General features: G+C 55.9%; 1 protein-coding gene across 2 annotated transcripts in view; it reads right to left on the bottom strand.

Annotated features, from left to right (window-relative positions):
• Nucleotides 1-5,000: 5,000 nt before the first annotated feature.
• The window catches only part of ABCG1 (ATP binding cassette subfamily G member 1), a 51,921-nt gene continuing 34,397 nt past the window's right edge, over nucleotides 5,001-22,524 (bottom strand). Inside the window, exons 6-15 of one of the 2 annotated variants that reach the window (XM_037043024.1) lie at nucleotides 19,193-19,338; nucleotides 18,785-18,908; nucleotides 17,917-18,031; nucleotides 17,087-17,271; nucleotides 16,848-16,949; nucleotides 15,912-16,080; nucleotides 15,003-15,103; nucleotides 14,729-14,887; nucleotides 13,838-13,956; nucleotides 5,001-12,640 (exon numbers count right to left, since the gene is read on the bottom strand). In XM_037043024.1, the coding sequence (XP_036898919.1) occupies nucleotides 12,412-12,640; nucleotides 13,838-13,956; nucleotides 14,729-14,887; nucleotides 15,003-15,103; nucleotides 15,912-16,080; nucleotides 16,848-16,949; nucleotides 17,087-17,271; nucleotides 17,917-18,031; nucleotides 18,785-18,908; nucleotides 19,193-19,338 (1,449 nt within the window). In that variant the 3' untranslated portion in view covers nucleotides 5,001-12,411. The remainder of the gene's footprint in view (nucleotides 12,641-13,837; nucleotides 13,957-14,728; nucleotides 14,888-15,002; nucleotides 15,104-15,911; nucleotides 16,081-16,847; nucleotides 16,950-17,086; nucleotides 17,272-17,916; nucleotides 18,032-18,784; nucleotides 18,909-19,192; nucleotides 19,339-22,524) is intronic. The other variant, XM_037043025.1, reaches the window with a different exon arrangement.

Raw genomic sequence — 22,524 nt, 5'->3', positions numbered from 1 at the left:
ATCGCCAAGAAATCAAATCTCATCATGTTTTAAGTAAATTTTTATGATCTCGTGTTGGGCAGCACTCACAGCCATGCTGGGCTGCACGTGGCCTGCGGGCCGCAGGTCGGACACCCCTACAAGATGGTTCACTGTGTACTCCCGTCACCCTGGGTGTGGCAGCTCAGTTTGCTCTCACGCAGTGGGGGAGTATGACAGGGGAGGTTCATCATGTCACATGTGGTTGGAAGAGCAAGACCCCCCTGAGCCCGGCACATGGCTCCCCATGTACAAGTCCTCTGTCCTTCCTCTCTAGGGGTCCCAGGTCCACCTCTGTTCTTGGTGGCTCCCCTAACCACCTCACTTGTTCAAAGATGCACAAACAATGCACAGGATGGCAGCGCCACCCCCACCCCGGCAACCTCAGTTCACGGTCCCATGGCCCTGGGTGTCCCTGTGTGCCAACCTGTGGCCGAGGAGTCACTGCCCCTGTGGCCGAGGAGTCACTGCCCCTGTGGCCCAGGCTTCCCGAGGCCGTGCTCTGGTGGTAGCATAGCTGCTGGGTTTTAGGACTGTGGGCCACCGGGGCCCTCAGAGGGGGTGCACTGCCCAGGAAGGACATGGGCGCCATGCTTGCTTCCTGCAGTTGGCTGCACGGCCCCCTGGGTGAGGAAAGAGCCCAGGCCTGGTCAGTGACAAGGGACAACCCCACCCTGGGGGCACAAGGATCCAGGGGTGCTGCTGCACCCACCCTTCTCAGACGGAGCCCGCAGCCCAGAGGAACTGTCATCACCCCTCACAGACACTGCTGTCACCAGCCACCTGTGACTCAGTGGCCAGATCGGGTTCTCCATCAAGGCCACTGACACCACTGTGGGGGACAATCCTAGCACCCTACACCAGACGGCGGGTTCTATTCCGTTGTATCCACACTGCTCAGGGCCCCGCCCTGACGGTGCGCTTCCACAGGGTCTCAGGAAGACCCCAGGCCAGACTCAGAGGCGGAACCGACCTGCTTCCTAACCCAGGAGTCTCTCACCTGAAAGTGGGGGAGGGGCGTGGAAGGAAGGGGGTGGGGCAGGTGAGGGGCCTAATCTTCCCATTCCAGGGCTCAGCTGTCTCTCTGGCCCTTCCCTTTGTTGTTCCTGCAGGGGTCATGGGGGTCACCATGCAAGGCAGCCTCTGGCTCTCTGTCCCACACCCCTGGGCCCCCTCGACACAAACGATGTCAGCCCCACCCCCAAGGTCAGTGCTTCAGGGCGTTCAAACAATGGACGTGGACATGAGCATCAGAATCATCTGGGGAGTTTTAAGAAATCTCAGCGCTCTGGTGAAGAGATCGCAGTCTGTCAGGTGGGCTGGGCCCAGCGATGTCCACGTGTGAGGTGGACGCCCAACAGAAAAACCAAGTGGGTGGAGAGGGCAACAGCCTCCCTGAGGCGTCAGGGAGGACGAGAGCTCCAGGCAGAGAAGCAGCTACGAACCCAGGGTTCAAGGTTGTTACTCTTCATGTGAAATACACCAGCAGCTCAGGGTGAATTGGAATGATGAACTAGGTTTTGTAAGATCCAGGGATTGTTTTGATATCAAATAGCTTCCTCGTGGACTTGAACATGGTATGCATTTCTAGAACCTTCCAGAAACTATGGAATGAGAACTTTGGTTTGCGGATGAGAAGCCAGACCCCCTTGCTGCCGCTGACAGGGGAGATAAACAACACCCCCCACACACACACACACGTGTGTACCGTGGCCATTAAACCTCTTAATTCCCATGCTGCTTAAATGCCTGTCCCCACCCCCTGGATTTCGGTGCAGTTGGTTGTTCAAAGCATTGGCTTCCACACTTCTTACTGGGCAATGGTCCCTTACCTATTGGCTGGATGGCTGTGCGTTGTTTCAGAATATGTTGGGATTCGCTGGAATTCGTGACCCTTTCCCAAGAATTCTTCATCTTTCAATGGCCTAGAGAGAAGGGGCTTCGCTTCCTTCTCAGATGCCAGAATGGGGTCAGGAGAGCGGCAGTCTCCTTGGGGGGCTCTGCAAGGGAGGAAAGGCGGGCATGGCCTCTCTGCCGGTCTGACAACCGAGAACGGGAGTGGGGAGGAAGGACTGGGTGGACAGAGCTGTCGACCACGACCACGTTCGGATCGGGTCTCCTGCAGGCTGGAGAGTCTCCCCTTGGACCCCGTCCTTCAGGACCACAGAGGCACTGTATTGCAACAGCTGTGTCCCAGGGCATTTGATGGTCTAATGCAGACCTTGGTCCTGATGCTTTGGTGTTGGGGTCCTCAGCCTTTCGGCGCTGTGGCTCCTCCCTGTGCTCCTGAGGTTGTATGTTGCTTTTGAAGTCTCAGTGTGCTTTCTGCTGTGTGAAAGAAGCCAGACGCCAAGGCCACACATTGTGTGAGTTCGTTTATATGACGCATTCAAGTCCACAGAGATGGGATGTACATTAGTGGTAGCCAGGGCTGGGGAAAAGGGTGGGGAGTGACTGCGGATGGGGTCTGGGGGCTCTTTGGGGAGTGATGGAAGGTTCTGGAATTTCAGAGTGGTAAAGGCTGCACACAACAGTGCATCGTACACTTCAACAGGGTGGCTTTTGTGGTGTGTGAATTCTCTCTCTTGTGTGTGTGTGTGTGTGTGTGTGTGTGTGTGTGCCCGTCTCTGCTGATTTCCTGACTTAGTCTGACTTCCTGCTGGGAATCAAGAGTTTAGTTCCAAGGCTTTGCAAAGACCAGAGCATGGACTGGCTCATTCTGTCCTCGATGCTGCTGGTCCTACCAGGTGGCCTCGGAGGGGACCTTGATCCCTTCCAGGTGGCACCAGGCTGAGGGCTCTCTCCACCTCACCCAGACCCCACGTGGGGGCAGGAGCTATCAGCTCCTTCTCTCTGGGCAGCTCTCTCTGCCCTTATTGGCGTGGGCGCTGCGGCCTTTCCCTCCAGGTTTGTGGGGCACAGATGGCCCCTGTCCTCCCTCCCCGTGCTCCCCACCCAGCTGCTCAGCTCCGCAGGATGCCGCAGAGCCCCAGGGACCGCTAGAGGGCGCCCTCGGACAGCGTCCTGTATCCTTCCTCTGCTGCCGCTGCTCCTGCCAGTGGGGAAGCCTCAGTTGGTCTCTGGATGGGCAGAGGCCGCCTTCCCTTCTTCCGCCTGCGCTCCCATATGATAACGAGATGGGAAATTGGGAGAAACAAATCACCTTTCAAGGTTCCAAGCCAACAGGAGGCCACATCAAAGTCTTCTGAGTGAGGAGGCAGCACTGGGCACAGACCCCCAATGGCTGCTCACAGGCCAGCAAAAGGGGGGAGGCACTTGGGGAAATCAGTCTGTTCTCCACAGAGTTTTATTTCTATTTCTTACCGCTCCATCTTTGTGTAGAATGGGGCTGCCAACAAGTGGCACTCAGTTTTACTGTCAAGGCCATGGGCGTGTCCTCAGTGACATCCAGCACCCTTGGGTGAGGTGGGTGGGATTCACTTGGCAAGTCTTTTTTGGCAACATCCCTGAAGCAGCCTGCGGCCCAAAGAATCACCACCTTCAGTGGAACTGGAGGCCAGAGGCCTTGCGGAGGCGTGTTTGAGCTGGGCGGGGTGGCCTGGACAGCCCCCCGGGGACACTGTGAGAGTCGGGGCGGGGGCAGCCCATGGGGTCTGCAGGTTCCCACCTTCAGTCAAAACACTTCTCCATGCCCCCACTTTACATTTTGGATTTTTTTTGCTGGTATCCAGAGAGGTTTCTGTGGTTTGAATCACAGGTTGTAAGGATATCAATGTAAGGATGTTTTCCAAATTTTCAAATTTTTTTGAAGTATGCTTGTTACTGGAGAAATGACCACAGCGCCTATTGAAAGGGAAATGGCTGTGCGGATTCTGGAACATTCCACAAAGGTGTGCCATGCAGCGGGAGTGGGGAGCGCTGTTTCTTCTGGTCTGCAGGGGAGGGAAGCAGGTGTGGGCTGAGGCACGCATCCCTCTCTTCCTGGCGTGCTGACCCAGGCGCAAATGGACTGTTTGTTACCTGGCTGTCCACCCTCGACAGGGTGTGTGTGGGTGGGTGGGGACGCGGTGATTAACTTTTGTGTTATTGGTGGAAGCAAGTGCACAGGATATTTGTGATTTAAAAATTCCAATGAAGATCATTTTGGTAGAAGCAGGGAAGGAATGAGGACTGTTATGGGGAAGGTGGGGATGGTTTGGAAGCACAGGGACATGCCTGGGACAGAGAAGCTTGGGCAGGAAGGAGGGACAGGAGCGCCAGGTCACCAGGCCTCGCTCCACCTTGCTCTCTGCCCCTTCCCTGTGCATACTCCTTGCGCCATGTGGACAAAGGTAGCCCAGGCTTCCCCATCACGGCCACACCCGGGTGGCCCAGGCCCACCCAAATCCACTGTTGACCCATACTGGGCTCTTAGACTGTAAAGAGCCCAAAGCTGATTCCTGGGGACATTTGTCCATCATCTTACCCATTGACCACCCATCTGGGAGGAGTGTCCCCTGGTTAGGGGGACACATTCTGCCAGGCCACTCCCCGTGACAAGAGGAAATGATCCTTTGCTCTTAATGTCTCTTCCCAAGATGAGGAGTGAGAAGAAGGGGTCCGGAGCCCTGGCTCCCCAGCCTCAGGGTCACCATCCCAACTCCGCCTCTACCACTCGCCACAGGCAAGGTGTCTCATGTCTCCGAGTCTCAGTCTCCTCATCTGAGAAATGGGCCTGGCGGTGGCTCTCTGGCCCCAAGGATGGTGGTTGTATCAGATCAGTCGTGAAAAAGCACTTGACCCTGGGCTTCCCACCACATGGCCACCAGGGGCTGGCGTATCGGCACCTTCACTCTTAGCTTCCTTCCCAACGCCATCTGAACCCATTACCACACCTACTGAAGAAATGGCTGGGTTAAGAGCAAGGGCCATGCAAAAAGGAGAAAACCACTCTCCCAGTGCTCAGCAAGACCCGGGCCCATTCTCCCAGTGGGCTGGAGGGCCGGTATTGTTGAAAGCCAGAAAGAGAGAGAGAGATAAAATCTGAAAAATAACAATTTTATTTGGTTTATGTCACATTTTCATAAATGGCATCTAATTTGAGAAAACAAAGTTCAAGTCTGCAAAAAATGGGTGTACAAATCTAAGAAGGCAACGCTACAGAAACATACAAAGCAGGACACGGTGTGTTTGGCAGATCCAGGGCTCGAGTCCGGGGTCGGCCCAGGCCTGCGTTCCTGTGGACAGGAGCAGACCAGGATTGCATGCCCACGAGAGCCTGTGTCAGTTTTAAATACATATACGTATATATGTATGTATGTGCGTGTGCTGAGTTTATCTACAACAGTGCAAACCTCTCATAGCGTGCAAGCAATTATTTCCTAGGTAACCTCATTCAAAGTTACCTGTACAGTGTTATAAAAAACAAGGCTTATATAATCACATATTGGATATACAGATATACGCATGTGTTTGCACGCTGGTTAAAAAGGTTACTTGCATTGACTCTTGCTTTGGAAGGAAGGACAAAGGAAAGATGTTAAAACAGCTGTGCATCAAACGAAAGGCGACGGTTCCCAACAGTCGGCAACGATCGGGGCCAACCCGAGGGAGACAGCCCGGGAGGCCAGGGTGCTGGGTGCGAGGTTCCCTCTGAAACACATGCACTCCTCTGCTGAGAAACTCAGTTCTGTTCCCCCCCACCCCCACAGGGGTCACGGCAATAAAAACAGAAACCTCACACATGGCGGATTTTATTAGCAATTTCCATGACCTTTTCACTTTTAATTAGCTGAGGACGTCCAGATGGGGGATTTATGACTAAGCTGGAGCAGTCTGCCATCTAAAGGTCATGGAAGGGAGACCCCACAGGTGCTCGACGATGGAATTGTAAAACATGGAGAGGTATTAAAACAAAACAGTCACCATGGCCAGCGAAATGCTCTCAGCAAAACCAAGTCATGTGTGGTGTTCAGACCAGGCCGCCCTGAGGCCTCCAGGGACCAATGGTGAGCAAGGACTACTCCATAAACCCCCAAACCCTGGGCTTCCTGCCTTCCCCAGGAGGCTGATCCAACTCTCCCAGCAGCAGGTGGCCCATCGGGCCCCCAACAGGGAGAGCGTGGATGTGCCTGGTGCCCCAGCGAAGCCTTGCTTGGCAGGCGCTGTTTTCTTGAAAGCTCCCTGTGCTGGGCCAAGGGCGGGGCCAGGAGGAAGGGCTGGTGCAGACCAGGCCTCAGGGCAGGTAAAGCAGAAGGGCAATAGTTCCTACCGGGTCCTGGCAGCACGGGCTCCCTGAGGTCTCCTTCAAGGGACACCTGTCCAGGGGACCTGAGAAAGGCACCAAGCAGGCCAGCGGGGGCGCCACACCTCACCACCTACATTTGCCCGCTGGGCTTCAGCATCACGTGGCAGCTCATTGGGCCCCTGCTGCCATGACCCATCACCCCCATCACGAATGGTACAGCAGGCAGCTTACACGGGGCCCCAAATCTGGTCTCCTACATCAGCAAACATGAGGAGACACCATTTAACTGTATCCAATATCGGGGCCACACTTAAATTCAGGGGCAAAGTGTAGGCCAAAGGCACCCACAGGGGATCAGCCCAAGTCTCTGTCCCATTTCCTCAGTGCAGACCCAGCAAACAGGACAGTGGTGCTCCTCTGAGAGAAAAATTCCAATGAATGTAGTCATTTAAAATTTCCCCCTTTTTTATTTATGTGGCCGGGATGCATGCTACTCCCAAGATCTGGTTAAAACCACGAAGCCCCGTGAGACATTCACACATGCTTGTGGCCGTGTCTTTGACTTGGACTGCAAGGTGGGGGCCATGGGTGGGAGTCAGTGCCCCAGCCATGGGAGGACGGAGCAGAGCTGGCGAGCTCCCGCATGCCCTCCCAAGGCCCAGGCCCAGCCGCAGGCTCCGCCCAGGTCGGGGACATGGCCAGGGCACTTTTGTGCCTCCGTTCCCTTCTCTTCAGCTTTGCAATGGTCACTACATGGTGGAGAAGTCACAGAGCGGTGTCCCCACCTATGACAGTCCCCTCACTGGCCAGAATGTGGTGGCTGGTGTGTGGGGAGTGTTTTCTGATGTTGACCACGGGGGACTAGCTGAGGGCAGAGCAGCATCGAGTCCCTAAGCCTGGCACGCACCCACGGGAGTCACGTGTGGCCCCAGGTTTGTACAGGTGCAGGCTTCCTGGAGGGGCCCCAACACGCCTGCTGGAGGAAGATTCCAAGCTGGCATGCTCAGAGAGAACATCCGAAGTGGAGCAAAGGTCAAGCTGCTGCCCGCAGAAGAGTGGGCACGAGAGCACTCTTCGCACTTGCTGCCTCCCTGCCCCGGAGGCGTGGGTTTAAGTACAGGCTGGAGTGAGCTTGCAAGTGTGAACATTAATGCGCACTAGGGGTGGGGAGTGCCCCGCTCCTTCCCTGCTTCTGGTCCCAGGGCATCTCCCTGACATGAGAGGCCAAGTGCAAGGACCCAAAGCGACCTTGACTTTCACATAAACTGGAACGAGGGAGGGCCTGTGCTCTGCAGAGCAGGGAGCTCCGTTGGCCGGCAGGCATTGCCATCACGAGCTCGTCCCGCATCTGGGCTGCTCTCAGATTGTGCAGGCGACCCCTGGCTCCCTGTCATTTAGGAGGATGGTGGAGGGCAACGGTTCTGTGACTTTGTGTGGCCTTGCTCTTTGCTCTGTGTCCCAGGTGGGAGGCAAGCCCAGTGTGACAGCCTGGCCCTAAGCACCACTGCCGTAGAAGCTGTAGCCGGCTGAAGCTGAGGGACCTGGGAGCTCACGCAGTGGGTGACCCCAGACTCCTGCTGGGTCCTGCTCAGCCTGACTGGGGGCCAAGCCCCGTGGCAGGGGGCGCTCTCCCCAGAGCAGCCACCTGCAGAGGCCACGGCCTGAGAAGTGGGTGTCCCAGATGCTTGGAGCCATGACTGAGGATGACGCCCTAGTGGGACACTACTTGGTGACCATTGCAAGGATGAAGGGGGCCGGAAGGTGTGGGCCTGCCCTGGGGGCCTTGGCACTTCTTGAGGTCACGGCCGACATGAACACAGCAGGAGAAAGTGAGCAAGGAGTCTGGGAGGACGGAGGAGAGCCACAAAACTCTACGACAGTTCAGCACAAAGCATGGGCGCTCCCAGGGGACGAAGGCCATGGTTTACAATCAGTGCTGGACCCAAACCCCAAGCAAGAAACCCAATCGCCCCCTAAACGCACAGCCAATACATTCAAAATGGAACCTCAGAGTGCATTGTCATGAGCCACATTGGAGCAAGTCATTTTGAATTGGAAGCATTTAACAGTGACCACAAGAAAAAGCTGTATATAAAATATTTTATTAGCAGTCTTCATTTCTCAAAAGTATCTAACTTTATAGGCATACACTCTGCAACACCTCCCTCCCCACTTTGAGTGGTTTCGCTTTAGTTTTTGCCACACTGCAGTTCAGTGGGTGTGGAGCAGCACCTTGGTGAGCATGGCCTTGATGGCCTGACTGTACTCTTACTGTCTGCGAGGCAGGCACGGAGTGGGGGAGTTCTTCCCTCCTCAGAGTGAAGGATGGCCGAGGATTCGCAGATGAAGGAATATGCTATGACACACAACCTAGCACAAGCCTGCACCTGTGCACATGTGTACACACACACACATGCACACACACGCTTACTCCAGCTCTCTGCCCAAGCTCCACAGGTGGCACTCCTTGGCAAGGCACCTGAAGGGGAGAGGCGTGTCCCCCCTCCTGTCTCAGCTACCTGTTGGGAGCTAGAATTCCAGAATGATGGCCACTAAGCTAGCATTGCATTTTATACAAAGTACTGTCACATACACTTGTACACTGTGCATAGGAGGCGATGTGGCAAAGCAAAAAAAAAAAAAAAATGAGACCGTGGGGTCAGACTGGGGATCGAATTGCAAATCTGCTCTTTCCTGGCCCTGGGACTGGGGACTTTGCTTCTCCTCTGCCAGCCCCAGTGTCCTGTGTCTCCTGAATGAACAGAGCGACATGGTCATGGGTCCCTTCCCACCTCTCTGCCCTCGGGGGCTGGCCCATGTCATTTGAGCTCCCTCCCTGAGCCCAGCGCCTGGGCAAGCACCAAGCTCAGGGACAGCCAGTCCACCTTGATTGAGTAAGCAAACAAGAGGAATTTGTAAGGCATCAGCGCGGTACCTGGAACACTTGGCCAAGGAAGATGCTCAATCCACTGGCCTCAAGTTTTTCTCAAGGACACAACCAAAGTGACTTTGACCTTGAGGACGTCTCCAGTCCCTGCCTGCCTGGCCATGCCTTTCTCAGGGTGGGAAGCCGACCTTTCCATAGAAGAGTTTCCACGTAAAAGCTCATCAGTCCAGATCATTTCCTGATCCCGAAGGCCCCTCCCCCAAGGCGGCACAATCTGATTCTAACATCTCCTATGTAAATGTTCACGAGGGGTTTCTTCCCTTTCTGGGCGAGCTTCCTGCTTCACCCACAGCAACTTTGGAAGAATTTAATGCTCTAGCTGATATTCAGCGAGCGTAGCAGAGTGGGCAGCAATGCTGGCTGTGGAGACAGAGGCGAGGGGCTCCCCTGACGTGGTCTTGGGCCAGGGCAGTGTTTAGAATTCCAGGTGCCCCTTATTCTCCCGACACATTTCATTTGAAAGCAAAATTCTCTGAGCTCCCATCTCCCCTCTCCCCACCTCCAGAGGAGCCGCTCATCCTTCACCCAGGGGGGGCTCATCCTTCTCTAAACCAAGAAGCAGTCAGTGATGAAAGGCGTGTTTGCACCCCTGCATTCAGAAACCACTGAAAAGCCTTGGATTTGGGAAGCCGGCCTGCACATCTCTGCCTGCCTCCTAACCTCAGCCATCTAGAAAAATCAGTCAGTAGGTTGCTCGGATGCTCTCTGAGGCCACTGGAATCAGGTATTTTCTCAAACGACCCTGAAACAAAAGCATAGGGCAAATACCCGGAGATCTGAACAGAATGGCTGCATTTCGGTAAAAGATGGTAAGGGTTTCTAATGAGCATGTACAAGCAGGGGGCACTTGCTGACAGTTAAATTGGGGTGAAGGCAGCATCCTAGGGGTGACGCTTCCTCACTTAACATGGCTGTAGGTCTTCCGAGGCAAATGATCCTGGGGTGCTGACTTAGTACACTTGCTGCACCCCGCTTAGCATCCTTTAAAAGGAGCCCTGGGTTCCTTTGCATGTGGGTTTCCCTTCCAGCAGACAGACAGCCATCACGTCCCCAAAGATCCGCCCTTGGGTAGCGGGCGACCTCCGTCAGTTCCTCGTCTGTGAAGGGATGGATGTCCTCTGCCCACAGTGAAAAACTGAAATGCAGGGAGCATGAACCCCTACGGGAAAAAATCCCTTCTGAGGGCTCAGGAGTTGGGATTTTAAATCTAAAGGAGTCTCACGGTTTCCTCCCAAAGTTGCTGACATGCACCACCGAGGGCTCTTGGGGAATGGGATGCAGCTGCCCGTGCAGTGGAGATGGCCGATCCCACTCAGGGCAGTACCCGGGGTGCTCGTTCTGAGTCGGGACACAGAGCCAACACCAGAAGGGCTCGCCTGGCCAGGGGGAGGTCCTTAAACACTGACCTCACCTGATGCGGTGCTGAGGCCTGATGGGTGACTTTCTCCTCTCCCCAACTCTGTATGTGCTAGTCTGTTCCTACGTGGGTCTGTCTACGTGTGATGTCTTACAGGCAAGCCTACCTTGAAATTAAGAGACGACGTTCCACAAAGGCTAAGTTTGACCCTGGTCATATAACACAGTCTGAGAGGCAATGCTATATTTGTGTGGAACAAGCAAACCTAAGATTACATTTTAATATACCTTGATGGTGTTTGCTGATAGGGGTCTAAGGGTCAAAAAGCGACCTCGAGGAATCGGCAGATTGAATTTGTGGGCAAGTAAAAATTGAACTCCTTTTGTTCTCAGAAGTAGGAATTAAGGGTTTGGGGAATAGAATGGAGGAATCTCTCAGAGCGGACCTGGCCTTGAGACTAGCTATTGCTTCTGTTTACAGAAGAGGGAGCTGAGGGTCAGAGAGTTTGTGAATTCGCCCACAGACACACAGTCTTCCATTAGGGGACCCTGACCCCAGGGCAGCGATGGTCTAGCAGGGAGAGCAATCCCACTTCCCCTCCGATGGCATCTTTGGCCAGAACCCCTTCCTGCCTGTGGACACGCTGCCTCTGCCGGCTGACAGGCACGCAGTGCACCGAGAGGAAGTCAAGGGCTGTTCACTCTGCTCAGGCTGACGTTCCTGCCCCAGGGAGACTGACTCCCGTGATTACGTCCCCGGGAAGAAGGGGCTTTGATCTGCAAGGCCTGCACAAGGCCGACACTGAGAAGGTGGTTCGGCCGAGGCGCACTCACCCACAGCCCCGCGTGGGGAGCCGCAGACACCTCGGCCAGACCACGTGTCCGCCGGGCTTCTGCTCGGGGCTTGGGTCCTAACGAGGTCTCAGCAGCTTCCAGCTCGTGCAGTGAGCTCACCGTTCAAGGCCGCACCTGGGACCCTCAACGCCCACACCTGCTTGCCCCTCAGCCCGGCGTTCCCAGGTTCCGTGGAGGTAGTTGATGTGAGGAAGGAGGAAATGGTTGTAAAAACGCAACAGGATGGATCTTCTAGAATTTCTTAAGCAAAATTAAGGTGCTCAGAAAGTTAGAAAGAAACAATATATTTTGCTTAAAATAAGAAGCAAAGGGAAAATAAAATACTTAAAAAGACTTGGCCAATTTTGCCTTCTTTTTGTTTGACTTTTTAAAATTTCTGCACGGCTCCGTGCATACAGCTCCCAAGTCTCCTCTCAACCTGGAACCCGTGTGTGCACCTTTCCCAGGTTCACCAATGAGGCCAGCTCACCCTGAACAACGCTCTTCAACCAGTACTAAAAAGATACAGTTTCTTAAATACGAATGCAATTCATCGACTTTTGGCTTGGAAAATGACTTCTTGTCACAAAAAGAGAAACTGTAGAAAGAGGGAAACTACGAAAACCAAGTCATAAAACGGGACCACTTCCCCCTTTGCCATTCTCCCCCAGGACGCACCTTCGCAGTGCCCAGTGGAGAGGCTGCCTGCACCCCCCATCCGGGACCAGAGCGACCTGGTCATGAGGAAGAATGCCACCGAGGGAGCCTCTTGTCACCGGCTTGGTTGCAGGTGTAAGTTCTGCCCCAGCTCTGGAAGTTTTACATTCTGCATGTGAAAATTACCCTTTTTACATCTTCTTCCTAGTTTAAGCTGGAAAGAGTGATGGACAGAAGGCCGGGCCCCACTGGGCGGAGCCGTCAGACACTTGGCACCCACGAACCAGACGTGGTGGCCAGGTGTTGGGTCACAGTCATCCCTGCGTCCTTGGGCACAGACTGGCCGCCACGATTCTACAAGTTGCCCCTGGCGGCCGTGTCTAAGTTTCCTCTCTTCTGGCCCTCCGGCGCTTTACCTCTCAGCCCGGATTTTGTACCTCAGGACAAAATAGGCAATGAGACGCAGCGAGATGAAGAAAATGCCCAGAACGATGAAGTCCAGGTAGAGTTTGGCGTTCTCCACGTCCAGCTCTCGCAGAATGGCCTCTGACTTCTGGAAGTGGCAGGTCTCGTCGATGTCGCAGTGCAGGTCCTCTCGGTCCAGGCCATAGATGGACAAGATGACCCCTTCAAAGCCGTACCTGCAGAGGAAAGAGCCTGGTGTGAGGACAGCCCTGCCCCGGCGACCCGATGACTTCCCCCCATCCCTGACTCTGCCTCCATTTGCTGAGGGGAAGACACCGTCCACTTTTCTGTGGTGCCTCGCCGGCCCCCTTCCCGCGGCCCCATCCTCACCAAAATGCTTCTTCTCCTCCCAGCACCCCCGAGAGAAGCACAGGTGACAGCCTCACTCTGTTTCCCGGTTCTGTCCCCTCCAAATGGAACGAGCTGTAGCTATTCGCTCTGTGGTCGAGGGACCTGAATGCCACTTTGATTGCTCCCAATGGCACACACTTCCTCGCAGCCGGACATAATAGAGAGTCTGACAGCCTTCCGAGCACCGCAGGGCACCCTGACTAAACACTCTGGCCCCCTCCCACTCCTGCTAGCCCTGCACCGTCAGAGCAAAAACACTAGTTCTGAGGAGAAAGACCAGGCGTTGGGTTTCCTGAAGCTGCACAGGCGCCTGTTCCCGGGTTGTTTCCCAGAACAATGTGCCTGGGCCCGAACCGGCACAGAAAGGAAAAGCTTGTCCTGACCTGGGAGCTGTGTGTCCTGTGAAACCACTACGGCTGGGCAGAAACGCTCTGGAGACACTCGAGGCACGCCGAGAACCCACACGGCACGCCAAGGACCCACATGGCACGCCCAGGACCCATGCGGCACACCCAGGACCCACGCAGCACGCTGAGGACCCACACACCCGTCGGCCTGAGTGCGGAGCATGTGGTCCGGTGGTCACAGCCAGGATGCTCGTGTCTAGGGACGCTGGGATGCTTTAGCCATGACTCTTTTCCCACGGGATTGCTCATTAGGGCTCACAATACTCTGAAATGTGTATGGGCACCATTTCTTCCAGGGAGGAATCAAGTGCCTTAAAGGCAGACACGTGCCCGAAGACAGCTCTTCAAAGGGCTGGAAATGCAGGCCGAGCTGGGCTTCTTCAGGGGATGGGGAAAAGCCCTGATCCTACCCTGGTTGTGTGTGGGTGGCTGAGGGGCAGCACACAGAACCGGGACAAGAATAAGAGGTGCAGATCTTGGATCTGTGATCTGGGAATCGTGCCGGTGTTTAGCTGACAGCCAGGATGTGGCTTCTGTGAGTGCCCACAAACAAGAGTCCCCCTCCCTCCGTCACCGTAAAGCTCCCAGGTTGCCGAGGGCGCCCCCGACGGCTACCTGACATAGGAGATATAGGACATCCACTGCAGGTAGGTTGGGATGGTGTCGAAGCTGACGAAAAATCCGGAGAAGAGGAGGACGGGGATGGCCGTCACGGGGCCCACGAAGGTCGCCACCTGGGAGACATGGAGAGAGCTCACAATCCTGCCCAGCTTCCTCCACAGGCAGCTCCCAGAGGCCCGACTCCCCGACAGTCCCCTGGACCGCTGGGGAAGGACCAGCTTTCAGGATGCATCACGCGGGGGCCAAGATGGTGCGAGAAGCATCTGGTTTGGGGAGTGAGCAGCCTGCCCTCAGGTTTCCTGATTCACCTGGGTTCTGGCTTTGCTTTTAAGGAAAGGCCTGGTCTGAGTTCCCTGAAGCTGCAGTCGCAGAAACTGCAAATGCACGTGGGTTTGGCAGGTGGTGGGTGGGTGGTACCAGGAATCTACAAAGGGGGCACGTGGAGAGACTCGGATGGGGTGGGAGTGTGGGGGTGCAGTGGGGTTTGAAGGAATGGGCAACTGGACCCCCCAAAGTAACAAAACGTAGGCATCCAGAGCTTGGCCTCTGAGCTAGCTGCGGGACCCTGACCCAATCACATGCCTCTCTGGGCCTCAGCGTTCCCACCTGTCAGCCAGGGACAGCACAGCACCTAATTCAGGGTGTGCTTGGGACTAAATGAGCTATTGGGTGGGGAGCACTGAGGATAGCACCTGGCATACAGGAGGTGTTGCATAAGGGCACCTGCAGCTGTGGCTTTGCCAGTCCTGACTAGCTGGGGCAGTGTGAGTCCTGACCCAGAGACTGACCCAGGGAAGCCAACCTAGGAAGTCAGGGCACAATGCGGAGCGGGGGGTGGTGCTGAGCCCCGCCAGGGTGGCGAAGAGGCATTTCCTTGGCTGGTACCTGCAGGGACGTGGAGGCAGCTCCGATCAGGAGGCCCAGGGACTGCGCCACCAGCGAGGTCATGGTGCCCAGGGCGGCAAACAGGACAAACCGCACAGCGTCGCATGGCTGCGATGTCATCCAGTACACGATGCTGCAGTAGGCCACTGGGAACATGATCTGGAGACACAGGGTCCGTCACCCTCTTGTGGTAAACAGGGTCTTCCACCCCGGGTTACAGGGTGTAGTAAAGAACTTTTGCCCCTCTTCCAGTATATGCCCTTCGCATACGTACCTGGAAGGGGACGTCAGCCATGGTCTTGGCCAGGTAGTAGGCCTTCAGGCTGTACCAGTAATTCAGATGTTCCCGAAGAAACACTCCCATCTCCAGGGGAACTAGGAGGCAGGAAAATGGAAAAAGGGTCAAGCAGACATACCCAGTGTGCCAGATATCGACACAGGGCAGCTGGCCCGGCCTTTCAGCACTGCGGTCCCTGGGGTTTGGGTGGAAAAGGTAAGGACCGATTTACTAGCCTGGGAAAACCGCCGACCACTTTCACAACCTGGGAGTCACCAAGGGGGGATCTCTATGCGAACATTAAGCATTGTTTTAGTGTTTAGTGTAAACATTTCTTATTCAACTGATTCTCACTGAGTAACTAACAATGTGGTTCCTTCCTGCGGCCAAGACCTTGCAAGCTGGTCTTGGAAACTGTGGGCGATTTGGGGAAGAGGTGTCGTGGGGAGGAAGTGCTTATGCTGGAGTTTGGCTGAGGCAGTGGGTTTCCACACCATCAGCCCACAGGGACCGAGGGCAGCCTATTCTGCAAACAACCTGGACTCACACGGAAATCCCTCTATAACAGCCTTCCCCTCTCACCAGCCTGGCTGTACCAGGCCTGTCTCAACGACCGAGTGAGGTCAGAACGCTGTTTAGAAATCCCTCTTTCATTTTAGCCTTCCACCATGCATAAAAGTCTTCCATTAGTGACTCATTCCTTTGGCTTAAATTATGGTGTGTATTTTCTTGTCTAACAAAAAATACAACTATATATCTGTCTATGAAGAAAATGGTATTTTAAAAAACAAGACACTGTATGTTCAGAAAACATCTCTTTGCTGAGCCATGACCTCGGTCCCAATTTGTGGGCTGGAATGACCGATAATCGAGGAGAGGTGGGCGGGTGGCCAGGCAGACACTCACACGTGAGCACGGTGGGCATGAGGGCCGCGAACATGAGGAAGAGCATGGAGAAGAAGAGGAAGCCGGAGTTACTCAGGACCTTCTTGGCTTCGTTCCCAATCCCCAGGTAGAGCAGGCCGATGAGGAGGCCGATGCCAATGTGAGAGGTGATCCGCAGGTGTGTCAAGACCTGGGGGAAGACATGGCTGTTACCTGTGGGGCTGGAATTTGGGGGGCCAAGGCCTCCAGACGCACTGACCATCACAGACCTTGTGCTTCATCCTGCCCCTTCTCTTCCGGCAAAGCAAGCCCCCCACCCGAAGCCAGCTCTCACACACGCACACAGGGAGCAGTCTGTCGCCGTTAAAGCAGAACCACTCAAAAGGAGAGGACAAGTGATGACGAGGGTGGAGAAAGGGACAACGGGTGGGTACATCAGAGGCCCACTGAGCACTCAGCCCCTCGTGGGCGGGTTGTCAGGCTGTCCACGTTAAAGGCGGCCATCACTGTGGTTCTCCACTGCCACCCCCTCCTTCCTGACGAGCCTGGACCCTGTGCCTGGCTGTTTCTCTGAGGGAGGAAGACGGGCCCTCACGTCACGTGTGGCCCGATGACCTGCTTTGGCCAGAGGAAGGTGGGCATAAGCGCCAAGTTGCCACCAGAAGTTTTAAATCTGGTTTCTCTTTTGCACTTTCCCCGTGCCACATTCTAGAAAGGAGCTGGGCGTCCCTTCTGAGCCCCAGGATAAGGGCAGGGTCACGACACTCAGCCACACATATTTGCTGTCATAGCCACTGGCATTTGGGGCCATTTGCTGCAGCGGCATCACAGAGTGAAAGCTGACCGATAGAAAATGCAGGGACAGCAGTCGGGAAGGCCCACCGGAGCGACCCCCCCCCACCCCCCGAGTGTGACCAGCAGCCTCCTCTGTGAGGAGGCGACTGCAGACCCACTCACCGAATCCCTCATGATGCTCAGGAACGTCCTCTTGAAGAGGATGCAGAACTGGGTGAGGCAGCTGGCGGAGAAGCTGTGACAGCCCTCCGTGGAGGTGGAGTCCTGGGGACACGCGGAGGAGGGAGAGGCGGTGAGACAGACGCCCGCCCGGAGGATGCCCCTCCTCTCCGCTCAGAAACAGGGCCACACGGCGGGGCCGCACCGCAGCCGGCGCGCTCCCGGGCCGGGCGTGGGATTACCTTTCTCAGCCCCTTCAATCGCTCTGCCTGCTTTACCTCTTCAGAGGGCCGGTGCCAAAGGAAGGGGTTCACCTCGGCATCCCCCCCAGGCTCTTTCCTGTAGTCCGAGTCGCACATGCCCTCGCTCACGGCTCTCACCAGGCGCCCGTTCTGGTCGCCGTACTCGCCAGATGCCACCTCCATGACTGCAGGGGACACAGGCGCGTGGAGTCAGCCAGGCCCAGGGACAGAGCCCGAGACCGCTGACACGAACTGTGGGCCTCGCTCATGTTTGCAACAACAGAGCCAGGAATCGGGCAGAGGATTTTTAACTGACTGTACATGAGCTGCGTGAGGATGATGATAGGATAAAATCATCTAGTAACCGATGTTCTTTTGGCTCTAAACCCCCAGCGAGGCCACTTCTCAGGTCAGGAGCCTGGAGATGAAATTAACAAGCGTGTTCTCTAACTCAGGCATCCACCCAGTGTCTGCTGGACGCCTGCAGTGGCTGCCCATGCCTCGGAGCGGAAGCTGGAAGTCCAGCGCATTTTGCACGGAGGGTCGGGCGTGAGTGATGAGGCCAGTGGCAGTTCATGGGAAAGGGGGTGCTCAGGGCCCAGAGGTGTGCCCGGCATCCTGAGGGCATTGAAACTTGTTATCATTCCCAGGTATTTTATCTGGAGCAAAACCCACCTTTTTTTCTCTATTCTTAAAAGTTCCACCACAGGATGGCCTGAGCCGTTTGAGAAATAGTCATTCCTGACTGGGGGCCTCAGGTAAAAGAGGAAACCCACCCAGAGCGGCAAACAAACACCATTTCTTTTCCTTCCTGGTCAAAGTCTACTTACCAAAATCAGCTGGGTTGTGGTAGGTGGGGCAGTTCAGACCTAAATCCCTCAAATAGGGTACAAGATTGGAGACTTTTCCCCGGTACACGCATTGTCCTTGACTAAGGACATAAAGCTGGAAGAAGCAAGGAGAGGTGAACGTCAGCCATGTCTGCCTCCATCAAGCCGTTGGTGCTTTCAGGCCGCCCACCCGCCCACCCACCATCCACCACCTACTCAACCACACTTCCACCCCTCCACCCCTCCACCCACCCACCCACCCACCCACCCATCCATCCACCTACCTTCCCACCCACCTAACCCACTCACCCTTTACTCCTCTATCCATCCATCTATTCACATCTTTCTTCCTTGCTTCCTCCCTTCCTCCCTCCCCAAGACTGTTAAAGTTCACAGGGAAATCCATGATATGTCAGAGAAAACTGACAATACCATGGGGCCCTGAATTATTTTGTTATATTGACTTTATTTGCTCTAACTAACCACCTACTCAGGAAAGAGTTGGAGCCATACATATTTTGACCCTCGGGACTTTTTTTTGGCTCATAATAATATCAAAACCTAAGAGTTATGAAATACAATATAATACAATTAAAGTACCTGTCACTTGATTCCAGAAAACAGGAATTCCCAATTGTAATAGGGAAGGTAACAAAGCCACAACAATATCAGCGACGTGCCCAAATCCCCGTGGCCACACAACGGCCCCGGAGGGAGGCCACTGGCCCGCTCTTCCCAGCCCCCTCCCCAGCTGCTCTGGCTCCTGCATCGTGTGAAACTCAACAGTGAAGACGGCCCCATGAACTGAAGGGAAGCTGAGCGCGCGGAATCCGGGTTTGCCGGGGCGGTCGCGGCAGGGCCCGCATACCTGGTCGAACAGCTCAAAGAGCTTGGCGCTGGGCTGGTGGATGGTGCAGATGATGGACCTCCCCCCTTGAGCCAGGCCTTTCATCAGGGAGACCACCTGGAAGCAGGAGGCGCTGTCCAGGCCACTGCAAGTCAAGGGCACCATGAGACGCTTGTGGGACCCCCAAACTACACCCACATTCACAGTGCACCGGGTGGTCTGTGGGCCAGCCCCAAGCCACGGTGTCTCCTCATTTCAGAGAGGGAGAGCGGGCAAGTCCAGTCTCTGCTCTGTGCCCCCGAGATAGAGGGAGGAAAAGCGGGACATCTAGGGCTCACGCTTCCCCCACCTGAAGCTACAGTAGGGGCCTCCGAAAATCTGCAGGTGGAGAGGTTGGGGGCTCTTCTCCCTACTGCTCCTGAATAATACCTGGTTGGCTCGTCGAAGAACATGACGGGAGGGTTGTTCACCAGCTCCAGCGCGATGGCCAGGCGCTTGCGCTGCCCGCCCGAGAGGCTTCCGGTCCGTGTGTTGGCACAAGACAGCAAGCCCAGAGCTGTCAGGATCTCCTTGACCTGGGGGGCAAGGTGGCAGAGTCACAGTGGCTATCAGGGACCTCTCATCACATGTCACTACCTCTGGTGTCCCCGTGGAAACCTGCTGCCTCCCCCACTTCACTCCCGGACACACACAGCCCGACGCTAGTGACTCCAGTCCCACCCCAGGCTGCCCGTTTCCAAGTCCGAGGCCCTGGTTTGGGTCCCAGAGGCTGAGGAGCAGTGGGGACGCCAGGCCCCCAGCCTGGGCCGAGTCTCTGCCCTGCCTCCTGCTGTGACCTTCACTTGCAACCCTTGCCCAGGGCCCAGGTCTGTAGAACGGGTGGACTGATGGACACACAGGTGGAGAGATGACCGGGTTTCTGACCAGCACAGAGGAAGGGCCACCAGGACAGTGACATGAGATAACGAATGAAAGTGTGTGGCCCACAGGAGTGTTAAATCAACGGCAGCTGTTGATGATGCTATTCCTGGGAGGCCGCTCCTGCAGACACGCACGCACGCACGCAGGCCAGCCCTCTCGGAAAGCAGACGGAAGCCCCCGCACGCTTGCCAATAGGAGAACGAGGTCTCTGAAGGGGTGGCTCGATGAGGCCCTGCGTGAGGCAGACGGCCCCTCCATCCGCAGCCCTGAAGCCCTCCAGGACGCAGGCTGGCCACTGGGACACAGACATGCACTGCGCACCGAGCCCTCCCCGTGGGACGGGATTACTGGTCCAGTGTTGACCCAGGAGCAGAAGGGTCAGCAGGCTTCAGGGCTGGCAGGAGTTCAGCTGCAGTGTTCGGGTGCAGTGTTCAGGGTGCACTGTTTGGGGTGCTGCCCAACGTCTTCTCAGGGGGCAGCTGTCGGCCTCCCTGCCTCCACACAGCCTCACCTCCTAGGGCCCTCCGAGAACTCTCCCGGCCATTGTCCCAGACCCTGGTGGCTCCTGGGTCCATCTGGGTGAACCCAGTTCAGCAGCTTCTCTGGGGAGATGAGGTCATCCCGAAGGAGAAAGAACTCACAAGGAAGAAAATTTCCGTTCCAGCGCTTGGATTACTGAAGCACAGTGGGTACGAAACTTGGCTGTGGTGTCAGAAAGACCCAGAACACTGCTGCTCCGCAGGCTGGGAAGCAGCTGGCCACACAGGCCTGGGTTCGAATCCTGATCATCCTCTCTCTTGTTGATCCCAAACCCCACTCCACTGACTCTTCTGGAATGGCATGCCTTTGAGGGACACTAACCCAGAAAAGAGATCAGCAAGGTCACTCAGAAAAGGCCATCAAGGTGGGGCAGGGGGACAGCTCCTCCTGGCACACTTCCCCTCCTGTGCAGAAGCACAGGCCAAAGTTATAGGATGAAGAGTCATGCTGGCCGGTCTCTGCTTGTGTTGGGGTCATTGCAAAAGGGCACAGCAAAGCCCTTTGCCTGTCCATGGTTTCCCCCGAGGGGTTGCCCCTTGCAGCCGAGCATCTTCCTGCAGTGACATTCTGCAGGTCGGTCTGATTTCAAATCTCAGAGAGAACAATATCTGGCCCTGGGAACTCTGGTCCTGAGGAAGCCTGAGGCTGCTTTTCTAGGAAACACGGAAAGCTCTGACAACACATTCCATTCTGGCGAGAACATTCCAGTCTATTGTGTTTCCATGCAGGGAATTGGTGGGGAATGAGTCAGGACATGTGATGGGCTTCTTATCCTTAAAATAATCACATAATCCTGTTGATGGGTTCCTGTCGAAGATGGGCCGTGGACAGGAGGACGGGTTGGTGAGAAGTGTGGGCAGGCCCCGCAGGCGTGGCTCACTGCCTTGTTCTATCGACATCACGAACCTGAAGTGAGGGATGAGGCTCTCACTCCCTGGGGGTGACACAGCCACACAGTCCAGCAGAGAACAGCATGGGGCTCCCTTCTGGTCTGTGTCTCAGGACACGGAGGACATGCACCGGGCAGGCCCTCTTGGGGGACACCTCCTTTCACTACCAAGAAAGCCATCTCGCGCCTGCCCCTCCTGCTCCGACAGGCAGCGTGGGTGCCGGTGGCCTTACCCTGGCCTCCGGGGCTCTGGATTCCATCTGCGAGGAGGGAATGGAAGGCCAGGCGCCACCTGCCTTCCGGGCAGCAGAGGCTCAATCAGATGATGCTGGTCAGCTACGTGGATGGGGCTGGAAGCTGCCTCTGCAGGTCCCAACGGAGCAGACGAGCGGCCGCAGGGGGCTGCGCTCCTCAATGTAGAAAGTCAGCTGAGCGGCACGCACTTGTCCTCCCGGCCCGCCAGCGAAGGCTGCCTTCCTCAGCGTCCGGGAGTCCTCCTCGGCCCACTTACTAACGGGTCACGCCTGCTCTGGGCAGCTCAGACACATTAACAGCAGCGTCTAATTCAGGATCACACTGTCCTGGAGGCAGGTGACGCCCGGCCTCCCATTCCCTCTTTAGAGACGAAGCCCAGAGCGGCCGGAAGCAGGGGCCCCAGGTTACCCAGTGGGTCCCGGGAAGCCAGGGCTGAGGGGACATCCCTTTGCTGTGCTGTGTCACAGCTGAGCTGTTTGCACTGGATCAAGTTTCCTTCTTCCCCACGCCCAAGATGGGGGCTCCTGCCGGTGCTGCGTCGACACCAACGACCCCCATTGACAGGAGACACAAACACGCGTGACCCCCACATTTTCTACGTCTCTGCTTCGGGCCCATTAAGTCCATCCCTTTCGATCTCAGAATATGAGTTCCACGTGATACATCGTCACAGGACAAGCTTCGCCAGCCGCAGAAATGGGGCCTTTCCACGTACACTGTGCAGTTAACCCTCCCCTCCCCCGATTCAAGGGCTGAACCCCAGGAGTCCTGGAGGGCACAGTGGGGTGAAGAGAAGAGGACAGGGAGGGTGAGGCGGAACCCTAAAGATGCCGGCCTTTCTTCTCACACCAAGGTGATTGATACTGAGGCAACAGTAACAATTACGTGGGACAGGAGAGCCGGTGGGCATAAACAGAATGGTTACCAGTATTTCCTCCACGTGGGTCTGTGCCCTGCTATCGTCGCCCCCGCTCCGCCCACAGCTGGAGGGCTAGGCTGCTGCGCGGGGGGCTCTCCCCCCGACCCTACTCTTCCCACTGCTGGGCTGCGGACCAATGAGGGCCTCACCCAGATTCTGTTCTTATACCGAAAACCCTCCTGGTGCCCACGGTGGCAGTGGAGAGGAGGGGAGCTGAGTTTTCCTTCGGTGTGTGTG

This window comes from Sturnira hondurensis, unplaced genomic scaffold (assembly GCF_014824575.4).
Source record: "Sturnira hondurensis isolate 20B ecotype Veracruz unplaced genomic scaffold, ASM1482457v3 Scaffold0003874, whole genome shotgun sequence".
NCBI lineage: Eukaryota > Metazoa > Chordata > Mammalia > Chiroptera > Phyllostomidae > Sturnira > Sturnira hondurensis.
This window is presented reverse-complemented; position numbering and strand designations above follow the sequence as displayed.